Source organism: Tachysurus vachellii, chromosome 17, assembly GCF_030014155.1.
Source record: "Tachysurus vachellii isolate PV-2020 chromosome 17, HZAU_Pvac_v1, whole genome shotgun sequence".
NCBI lineage: Eukaryota > Metazoa > Chordata > Actinopteri > Siluriformes > Bagridae > Tachysurus > Tachysurus vachellii.
Genome location: NC_083476.1, coordinates 9802568 through 9814736, shown reverse-complemented (window position 1 = coordinate 9814736; position 12169 = coordinate 9802568). Strand labels below are relative to the sequence as shown.

Genomic DNA, 12169 nt, shown 5'->3' with positions numbered 1-12169 from the left:
TTGATCAAAGATAAAGAAAAACAGTAATATTGTGAAATATTATTTCAACTTTTATTAAGCAAAGAATCCATTTCTGAAGGATCGTTTGACACTGAAGATTGTAATGGCTGATGAAAATTAGAAAGCCATTGTAATAATATTTCACAACAGTATTTCACAGTTTGTTCTGTATTTTTGATCAAATGCAGACTTGATGAGCATAAGAGACCTCTTTAAAATACATTTAAAATAGTAATGGGTCCAAAATTTTGATCAGTACTGTACTTCTGTAAAATAACAAAAAACTGGCTAGCTGAGAGGATAGAAGAAAGAGCATAACAGCTTGAGCTGGCTAGTCAATTAAATTGTCAATGAAATAGTGCTAGCTTAGATTTAGCATATCTGATTTCCTGGCTGGCTAGCTGCTGTATTAACACATTTTGGTATTTGCTAAATAAACTTTAATGCCATAGATAAAATATATTTACCCAAGTAAATATATGCAAACAGTAAAAAAAATACAAACCTGTGAAATCAGTATTTCTTTTGTAGTCAGAGCCTGGGTGGGGGAGGGTTAAGGGGGAAGATCCCAGGAGATCAGCATTTGTATGAAGATCCCAGGAGATCAGCATTTGTGTGTGAAGATCCCAGGAGATCAGCATTTGTGTGTGAAGATCCCAGGAGATCAGCATTTGTGTGTGAAGATCCCAGGAGATCAGCATTTGTGTGTGAAGATCCCAGGAGATCAGCATTTGTGTGTGAAGATCCCAGGAGATCAGCATTTGTGTGTGAAGATCCCAGGAGATCAGCATTTGCAGAAATTAGAAGAAATTCTACTAACAATCTGTGAGAGATTTCTGTATACTAAAATATTAGATTGTTTTAAGCAATTTGTGCATCTTTGAACTCACACTGAACAAGCATTCTGAATTCCCCTGTAATTAAATAACAACATTCTTTGACTCAGTATCCTCTTTCAGGTGTAGCTGATTACTGTATGTTGATGTCATATGGAAATGTAACATGTAACATCTTTGCTAGCCAGAATGAGATAAATAAAAAGTATTATGTGAGCCTTCTGAATTGTTCTATCATTATCACTGTTATGAGGTAAGTTGGGTAAAATTTTTGATCCCGTAACTCTAGAAGTGGATAATTACACAAAGCATGGTTAATACCCTAGATGCCAGAAAGCATGTGGACAGGAGGCCATTGAACATCCAATTCCAAGGTTCCAAGGAGTTGTTCCCCTTTCCCCCTACTATAACAGTATGCTCCATTTGCAAAAGCTTCTCACTAAACTTTGTAACATGGCTAGAGGGATTTATGCCCAAAGAGGCACAAGAGTTTGGGCAATGATTTTACAATTAATTATTAAGGTGTTTATTGTGGTTGAGATGAAGGTTTACACCTGTCATGAGAGATGTCCTGCTAGAACAGCTTTTTTCTACAGCATTCAAAGACAATTGTTAATTTCCAACTTTGTGGCAAGTATTTGGGGAGGCTCTCATATGGTTGCTATGAACAAGTGAGCATATAATTTTGGCTGTATATTTTATGTCTGCATACTGTATATTGCCAGTGTTTTTATGTAGTAATTTTGTCTTCTGTGATTCTAGGGCACTGCTGTATTTTGGTACAATCTCTTCAGGAGTGGAGAGGGAGATTATCGAACAAGACATGCAGCCTGTCCAGTTTTAGTCGGTAGTAAATGGGGTGAGTGAGGTAGACATCAGTATTTTACTTAGGAGTTTGTCTCTGGCTTCCACACAATGCAGTTTTGTTTCATATGGCAACATTTCAATCAGTGTTGTACAATATTTCCCAATTTATTATTCTCTGATGACTATGTGACATTTTTGAGTATCTGGGTTAGGCCTATTATTAATGTGATTAATGATCATTTTGAGTGATTTTGAAGTAGAGAAGCATTATTTTAAATATCCTCATCTAACAGACTCCATTTGTAAAGTGTATGCAATTGGTTGCTCTGTCAAAGTGCAAACAGGGACTCTGGCAAGACTAGCTATGACAGTATAAAAACAAAAGGGAGAGCCAATATGTTTTACTGAAATGGTTCCTTGTGGCAATGTCCATCATTAAAAACACTATACAAATTAACTTGTATATTTGAACATTTTTGTTTCCCACTGCTTTGATATAGACCCATACTTCTCTATTTTGTAACACTACAACAGCTACCTTTACATTTAGTGTAAGCACACAGGTTACATTTAGTCACCCTGTGATTTGTTAATGTTTAGAATTTAATAATTATTATATTCATAAATTTTGTGGCTGCATATTTGTAGCTGCTGGTGTTCCAGACTTTAGTTTTTGTTTTGTCAACACTGTTACTATTTGACAGCAACCTTTTTTCTGCTTTGGTTTACAGTGTCTAACAAGTGGCTTCATGAGAGAGGTCAGGAGTTCAGGAGACCTTGTGGCCTCACAGAAGTGGACTGATTCTGCCTGCTGAGAGTTACTTCTTAAACATTTAAACACTTTTCCTGCAGTGCCTGAACTTTGATCACAAACACAATAATTTAATATCTTGCACCAAATATCTTAGCCATGTTTATACAAATCAGCCTGTCAAGCTGGTAATCAGGGCTATGTAAAGTGCATCCACTTAAAGGATTGTTTTTTTTTCCCTGTTCTTTTTTTTTCATCAATGCATGCTCATTTGTTACAACAGAGTTCAATTGTTCCACTTTGTCTTTTTGTGAAATGTACAGAGTAGCCAAAATGGCACAAAATTTTAAAGGCCTTAAATTAAATACTGCCATTACTTTAAAAAGGCTTATTACAGCTCTCTGATAGCTTCGATTATTAATCTTCCATTTTTTTTGGAATCTCATCTCTGTCTGTTATAAAATATCCACACCTACTATAATTAAGACTGATATATGAAGAATTATTCAAGTATATACATGTCATTGTCTTTTTAAGAGATATTTTAATGTCTTTTTCATTGTGTTACACATATTCACCCCCTTGAACTTTAATGTAACACAAAATAACCCATAATATTGAAGTATAATCATGAATACCGTTTAAAGCAAAGGAATTCATCCGTTTTCCCATGGAAGCCATAAAAAAGTCATAGTTTCCTTTCCTTTAGAAGTTACATAATTACTTGAATGGAGTATACTTGAGTGCCGTGTCATAAGATGTCATGATATCTCAAAAACACATCTGTTCCAAGAAAGACCCCAGAGTTTTTTGGAGCACATGCTTAAATATAACACTGTTAATATCTGTAATTTAATCCACGATATCTGTAAATCACTTTTCACTCATAAAAATTCAATTAAAAAAAATTGCCACATTAAACTTGCCTACACATTAATTTTTGCGAAGTTAATGATCACAGACCCTCTGCACACTGTCTCTTCCTTCCTTCCTTCCTTCTCACACTCTCTCTCTCTCTCTCTCTCTCTCTCTCTCTCTCTCTAACACAAGGGAACATTTTTGGAGCAGCATAACACTACAGTACATTTCAAGCAAATACAGATGTACTAAAAATATACTACTTATTAAAAAATGATATGTACAACAGTCAAACAATAAATAAAGTCAAGGAGTGAAAAAGGAGCAAACAAAACAGGTGTGCAGTTGACAATGACATATGTATGTAACATATGTATGACAAATGAGTCTTCATCTATCATACAGAGATGAGCTGTTATACACTGATATGGTGAAAGGTTAGAATGATTTCTCAAAATATACTTTATGGTGGTGGAGCTGTTAGAAAATATGCTTTGCCGTATGTCATAAAGATGGTGGGATTGAGTGTTTGCCAAGTTTTGTCAAATGATTCAGTTTTTAGCTGTTTTAATTGTCTCATAGTTTCAGCCTTGCAAATGAGTTTATTAATCATTTTGACAACATTAACACTGATGCAGCTCCCCCAGCAAATCACAGCATAATAAATTGTGCTCACATTCACAGACTGATGGAAGAGTTTCTGCATCTAGATGTGTACATTAAAAGATCTGAGGTTTCTCAAAAAATAGAGTCTACTTATTCCCCTCTTGTATATATCATTGGTGTTGGTCCTCCCATCTAGTCTGTTGTATAATTTGACATCCAAGAATTAGTGCTGGAACTTTATAGATGCATCAGGATCCTCACAAGGTTGGCCTCTTCTCTTTGAAGTCAGAAATCTTTATGAAGCAGAACACAACTGGAGCTGGAACAACCTCGGGATGGGCAGAAAAGCATTTTGAAATTGATTCTAAACTCAACAGGTCAGCAAAAATATGGAAACTAATCCCATGCCTTCTAATTATGTTTCCCAAGGGAAGTACAGTATGTATATTACAAAATACAGAGGTCCTGAAAGTGATCATTGAGGGACCTCATATATGACTGCATTAAATGTGATAATTCTCCATTTAAATCTACAAAATTTTATCGATCAGACAGGTAGGATCTAAACCATCTTAATGCCTGTCCCTGAATACCTACTTAATTTTGTAGATGATCTATGAAAATGACATGATCTATGCAGCACTAAGATTAAGTAAAACTAGTAGATGCAGCCTTGAAACAGGTCATTTGAAATTTTAACTAGGGAAGTTTCTGTACTATTATGGGCCCTGACACCTGACTGAAACTCTTTAAAGATATTGACACAACCTTTTTCAATATTTTTTGACAACAAATTGGAAGGTTTGAAATGGGTCTGTAATTTGATAATTCATTAGGCTCTAGATGAGGTTTATTAATAAGGCACTTCATTAACATCATTAACATCAATAACCTAAAGATATTAATAATATTGAGAAGAATCTCTCCAGCTATTGGAATGGGATCTAACAAAAATTTTGTTAACAGGGGTGTGTATACTATTTATATCCACTGAACTTCAAGTCACTATGTTTCAAGGCTTACTATTTTTGAGCATTTTGTTAAATATCAAATTGTAAATAACCATTTATATTGAAATATAAAATTCAACAGATTTTTTTTTTTATCTGTCAAATGGTGTTGACATGGAAAATGAAATTTTATTTGTCAAATTAACGTTTCACCACACAAACAGGAGGTGGAGCAATTTTCCACTATACATCATGCACTGTGGCCCAAAGTTCACATTTATGTTCATTGATGCGGTATAATTACATACATGCCAGTATGTATTCATCAAAGGTGCTGAACCCCTAATGTTTTTGTTTGTATTATTATTATTATTATTATTATTATTATTATTATTATTATTATGATGTGCGGGTCCTCTAGGGCAGATCCAACATTATCCGACTTATTGGGCATAGTGTCAATAGTAATTTCACCAGTTTTGGGCACTACCATTGAATGCGTCTGGTATCACCATTGGGTTATATTTTAATTTACATTTTTTATTATAACTTTTGGCTGATTTCAACTGATCCCGTTTAATTTCTTGTCAGAATGCATGTGATGTAATTTTGCTTCTGTTTAAATGTTAATTCATATAAATGTTTTCAGAGTCTATTATTATAAACAGAATGCCAGTTATAGCTTTCTCTTTAGTATTCATTGTAGTAGGTGTTCTTACCTGCTGAATTATTTTTATGATAGCCATTATAAAGTGCTTCTAATTGTTATTCACTTGACCAAGCATCATGTAGGTTTAGCTGTTAACTAATTTTAATGCTTTGTATTAGAAATGGGATGCTGGTTGTGTTAAAACCGTTTATGCTCCCACATATTTAGAGTACACTAACATCTTTCATCTGTTCCATTTAGTGCTCATGTTTTTCAAGCCATTTTAAATTGCCATATGTTATTTTGCTATTTTCTCACCAGAAGCTACAAAAGATCATAGGATGGAGGGGGCTGGCCCAAGTCACCTTGCCCTCAACTGCCTTTTCCATTACAATTGACCCATAGAAAAAATAATGGCTAGCCCCTATTACATGTATATTGTAAATGCATAGTATTACACATTGTTAGAAACCTTAACAGTGTAGCTAGTTCGTAAATTGGCTTTTGCCATGAATTTGTCCTTGAAACACTGGTATAACTTTTACTATTGACTTGCTATTGAAGATTATCTTATGGTTTGTGTGTGTGTGTGTTAGTGTATATGTGATGTCTATTGTAATGGGTTAGCATCCCATTCACTGATCCAAGTATACTTTTTATCAACTGAAACTTTTATCAGTTATTTAAGTTATATCAGCATAGTTTTATAAGTTAAAGGAAACAAAGAAATATCATTCATCTTTAAATCTTATTAAATTATGTTCTTGTCAGTCCTATGATTCCCCTTACCTTTAACATCACCTTACCCTCAACTAGTTTTTCAGTTCTCATTCACCAGTAGACATGGTCATTGCTAGCTACTGTCTGACTGTCTTAAATGATTTGTGCTACTGTTTAGAACTTTTACTACTGTGTAGTAGTTGCTCTTCCTATAATGGTGTAATGATGTGCTTTTTATTGCCATTCACTCGGCCAAACATGTAAACATATGTAGGTTTAGGTGTTTATTATTTTCAATGTTTATTTAGGTTTTGCTTAAGACTAGATACAGGCTGTTAAAACATGTCCCCTCATTTTTAGAGCACACAATTGAAATATCTAAAAAAGATATCTGAGATATCTGGATGAGGGGACTTGCAGAGTCACCTTACACTCAACAAGATTTTTAGATCTCATTCACCTGTAGACATAGTCATTGCTATCTCCTTCACCACCCATTATAGTATATAACTATATATATATATATATATATATATATATATATATATATATATATATATATATATATATATATATATATATATATATATATATTGTTATATATTGGGGTGATTGTCTTGCAGGTTGAAGTCCTTCCCAAACAGATCGATGCATTTCTCTGTAAATTGGCAGACAAAATGTTTCTTCAGACTTCTGAATTGATTCTGCCGCTACCATCATGCTGTGCAACTGTAGGCCAATATCAAACATCCCCTTTATCCCCAAGATCCTAGAAATGGTTGTAGCACAGCAGTTATGATCACCTACATAGGAATAATATTAATGAAATGTGTCAGTCAGGATTTAAGCCTCATCAGCACAGAGACAGCACTGGTTACAGTTGTAAATGACCTGTTACTGTCACAGGGTTGTGTCTTTTTGCTGGTGTTACATGATCTTAGTGCAGCTTTTGATACAGTTGACTATGCTATTTTACATAATAGGCTAGAACATGTTGTTGGTATTAAAGGGACAGCCCTCTCCTGGCTCAGGTATTATTTGACTGATCTCTATCAGTTCGCAGATATAAATGGTGACTACTCTAAACAAACTAAGGTAATGTTCGATGTTTCACAAGGTTCTGTTTTATGCTCATTGCTTTTCTTCCTATTTATGTTACCCCTTGGTGCAATTATTCGTAAACATGGTATGCTGTTATGCTGATGACACGCAGCTATAAGTTTCAGCTAAATCACATGTGAGATACCAGCTTAATAAGATTAAAGATTTTGTGAAGGACATCATAGAGTTGATGCTTACTAACTTCCTTTTGCTTAACACTAACAAGACAGACATGCTTTTACTAGTACCACACCCAGCCAGAAGTAAGCTTTCTGATTACAGAGCAACTCTGGATGGTCTTTCTATTTCATCTTGTGAAGCAATAAAACACCTCGGTGTGATTCTTGACACCGGTCACACATTTGAAGCTCATAAACAATATCACAAGGATAGCCTTCGTTCATCACAAGAAATAGTGATGAGGTAAAAAAAAAAATGATGTCACTTATCAGGACATGATGTACTGTAGAAACACTAGTTCATGCACTTGTTACCTCTAAGTTAGATTATTGTAATGGTGGGTGGATGGAAAGTAAATATTGACATAGTTAGCACATACCGTTTCAGGTGTGATTGCAACAAGATTAGGATTGGTGCACAGAAGATTAAGTGAAATCTCTGTGAATGATATTCACTATCGTGAATGAATGTTTGTTATTTAGGTTCACCCTCAGAATAGGATGATTCCTTCTCAAAAGTTACTAGCCTAATTGAACAGTCAAGTTCATTAGTGAATTTGTTAGTGAATTTGATAATTCCATCACCATTGATTCTCACCAAAGGACATTGCCACAAGTATTTCAGTTTCAGTCATACCCATGATAAGCCAAGCCACCCCACTGCATCAGACAACACGTCCTCAGCTTCAGCCAAAGAAGATGGCATCACCATCATAACCAGAGCACCAAATGGAAAAGATACTCTGCAATGTATTTGTAAATGGAGGATACCAACAATGGCTAGCATCTGATGTTGAAGTGACGACACTTCAACATCAGATGCTAGCCATTGCTTGGGTGAATATAGAAAGAATGTTCTCCAAATTAGACTCAACGACAACCTGTGAGTGTTTGGTAATTTGAATGCCATTAGCTTTTGGAATAATAATGTCTTTAGAAATAGGTGTAACATTGCTTTGATAAGTTGCTAGGCACAACAAGGGCTGTGGTGGCTTTGCTGGCCCTGAAGGAGATAGGACTTCTGGACTGTTGCTGCTTCGGTTGGAGGTGAAACAGGAGCTTGATGTTGGGAGGCAGGGTTGGGGGATTGCAGGGACTGTAACATAGACAACAGAGAAAAGAAAATGTAATTACATTTTAATTGATTAATATGGTGGTTTGATTCATGAGTAAGATTACCGTAACATTATTTGAACTCTCCATACCCCACCTCCGCCCACCCTAGTTTCTAAGGGGAAGTGTATGTGTAGGGACTAGGTTGCTTGTAGGAGGCTATCTGGCCATATTGATACTTGTGCAAGTAAAGTTCCCATTGTCATGTGTCTTCAGCTGTGTGTTTGTGTGTGTGTGTGTGTGTGTGTGTGTGTGAGGCCAATAAAACAGTACCAAAATGAAGCCTATTCAATTATTAGGAAAATATTCTGACAAGAAACACAGGTGTTTATGTTATGGAAAAATCTAAAATGCATGACACTGACAGATTCTATAACAGGAATTTCTCCAGCTCACAGAATTCTGTGAGTCCCACCATGTTTCTTTGAAAATCTGTTCATTTTAAAACAGGCATTGTTGCTTCTAAATCTACCAAAAATATGATGGACTGCTCAGCTATCACAATTTTAATTTAAAATGGATATCTTTGATCATGCACGGTAAAGTTTAGACCATCTATTTTATGTGCTTAAATTTTAGCCTCAATGTGGTTAAGACCATGCATAACTGTCTTGCAATCAAATGGAGATTGTGACTCACCCAGTGTTCTATTGGTTATATGTTATTCATGGCCTGAAATATAGTAGGTTTGGCCTCTTCTTCTGATGAGTGTTGTCCTTACATTATTTCTTCTCATGGTGCTGATCTTTTGCATTCTCAAATGTCGGTGATGCCAGTGTTGGTTTTCCAGGAAATGCAGGTGATTTTCTCTCCAGCTGCTATAACTAGAACTGCATCCTACAAAATGATCCTTGATCCTTATAGGGTTTGAATGAAGTCACCTCCATCTGGCCCCTGTGAAGCTTGCTGTGCATGCCAAGAAATTATGTTGGACAGGTTTATTCTGTTGTGAAATGCTGTTTTGCAATCAGCTGGGTAACAGCTTGTCTAAAAAGAGTGTTATTTTGATGTTCTCAGTTTGGGTGGGTCAGGCCGAGAGTCATTATAGCATTGGGAAAGAACATAGAGATCTTATGGAAGTGTCAGCATTTTTACCATTAGCCATCTCAGTTTCGTTATGTACTTGTAATTAAAAAGAATGGACTTGCTTTGCTTGGCATTCTAGAGAATGAATTAAAAGTCTGATTGACCTGTCAAATATTCTAGAATTAATGGTGGGTGGTAGTTCATATTAAAATCAGATGAAGGCCATTAATTACTTGTAACACTACTTGAGTGGATTGTTAAGTTGCTTGATTTAAACTATAGCAATCATCTTCACTTACTACTATGAGTGGAATCTTTGTAGTGGCATTGATAAAATAGTGAAAAATACTTTTAAAAGAAATTTTAAAATAGTGGTATAATGAAAGGAACGTTCTTTCAGTTCTTTCCTCAAAATATCTGATGTGTAAAAAAGGTTTTGTTAAAGGGAGAGAGAGTTTTCTTTATTGATTTTGCCCTGGTTTGTCCAGGAGTGTTAATACCAAGAAAATGTTTAGATAAGAAGAATTTCCTTTGTAATATGCCTCTGAATTTAAAAGAACAAATAATAACAAATATTTTTTACAAACAAAATTGAATTTAATTAAAATTGAATATAAATACAATGGACTTCTAATTAACAAAGACAAAGAACAGACTATGGATTTAACAATCAGTTTCCATGGGAAAATATTATAAGTATCTATGGATGAATTATTTACCTACATATATATATATATATATATATATATATATATATATATATATATATATATATATATATATATATATATTCAAGAAGGGAAGAGGGAATAAGAAGGGAAAGAAAAGGAGGGTGAAAACAGTGAAAAACAGTCCCCACTTTTCAAATATTCTCCATAAAAATATATCTGCGATCTACCAAGCTATCTGTATTCTTTAAACATTAACAGGATACAGACAGGAAACATGGAATGCTTATAACTTGATCCGCATCAGAGAGGGGGACGAATGGAAGACCGCCTTCTCCACCCAGTCTGGCCATTATGAATACTTGGTCATGCCGTTCGGCCTAGCTAACAGTCCGTCCGTGTTCCAATCCTTTATCTATGACGTGTTCCGAGACATGCTCTATCGATGGGTAATCATTTACATTGACGACATACTAGTATACTCTGGAACCATGGAGGCTCACGTCCAGTACGTACGTGCAGTGCTGAAAAGACTGATTCAACATCAGCTCTATGCTAAATCCAGTTTAGTGAAGAAAATATTCCAGCTATTCCAGGGCTGAGGGGACCAGGGGGAGCGGGTAGCGGAATTTGACAGTTATGTCGTTCAGAGCTCGATAGTCTATGCACGGGCGGAGGCCCCCGTCCTTCTTCTTTACGAAGAAGAAGCCGGATGATGCTGGTGACACGGATTGCCGGATGAACCCTTTTTTCAGTTCCTCCTCGATATAAGTATTCATGGCCTCGGTCTCTGGCTGAGAGAGCGGGAAGATTCTGCCTCTCGGGGGCGTGGCATTGGGAAGTAGCTCGATGATGCAGTCGCCGGGACGGTGAGGAGGAAGCTTGGTGGCCTTGACCTTGCTAAAAGCCTCTATGAGGTCGTGATATTCGGCCGGGAGGTCGAGGTTGACGGGAGTGGCCGGCGCGGTGGTTGCGGAGTATAGTGGAAGCAGGGCTTCGGAGGGCTGGTTATGTGGAGCGCAGGCTGTATCCCAGGATATAATCCGTGGTTCTCTCCAGGAGATGATCGGATTGTGAAGCTTTAGCCAGGGTAACTCCAGGATCAGAGGATGACGGGGAGAGGTAATGACATAGAACCGGATTGTTTCGCGGTGATGGGGACCCACCATAATCTTATCCGTCCTTCCCCGACGGGTCGACCGTCTATCGCTTCGACTGCTGCGGGGACCTCACACTCTGTCACGGGGATGGCATTGGCTTTGATGCACTCCTCTGAAATGAAGTTTCCAGCAGCACCGGAATCAATGAGTGCCTCTAATTCAATACTTCCAGTACTACGAGTACGTTCAGGCGCACGGCGAATCGGGCGTCTGTCTGCGTACGCGAGACGAAACTAGTCACACTCACTAATTTGCTCTGCTCGTTCTGTGGTCTGACGGGACAGGAGGGCAGACGATGTCCGGTCGCGCCGCAGTATAAACAGAGCCGGTGATGTATGCGACGTGCTTTCTCCGTGGGAGTGAGATGAGCGGAGGTATGGCGTGTGGGCGGAGCACCTTCAAAGGACCGAGAGTTTGTGGATGATCGCCGGGCTCGGATCAGATTGTCGAGACGGATGACAGATCCATAAAGTCATCTAAACTTCTCCCTTCATCACGACAAGCGAGCTCGGCTTGCAGTTCATGGCTCAGACCTTTCCGGAAAAGGAGCTTGAGAGGTCTCTCCCCCCCAGCCTGCCTGAGCGGCGAGGGTGCGGAACGTTAAAGCATACTCCGCTGCGCTGTGACTCCCCTGGGAAATATTCAGGAGACGCTCCTCTGCGCTCTCTCCTCCAGCAATATGATCGAATACGCTGCGGAACTGGGCGAGGAAGTGGCTGAAGGAAGAAAACGCTGATCGTCCTCT

At 37.3% G+C, this 12169-nt stretch overlaps 1 protein-coding gene across 5 annotated transcripts in view; it reads left to right on the top strand.

Annotated features, from left to right (window-relative positions):
- Window positions 1-3315, top strand: part of LOC132859653 (prolyl 4-hydroxylase subunit alpha-2-like) — a 46081-nt gene extending 42766 nt beyond the window's left edge. For all 5 annotated transcript variants that reach the window (XM_060890459.1, XM_060890461.1, XM_060890458.1 and 2 more), the window contains 2 exons: window positions 1599-1695; window positions 2375-3315. In XM_060890459.1, the coding sequence (XP_060746442.1) occupies window positions 1599-1695; window positions 2375-2445 (168 nt within the window). In that variant the 3' untranslated portion in view covers window positions 2446-3315. The remainder of the gene's footprint in view (window positions 1-1598; window positions 1696-2374) is intronic.
- Window positions 3316-12169: the final 8854 nt, after the last annotated feature.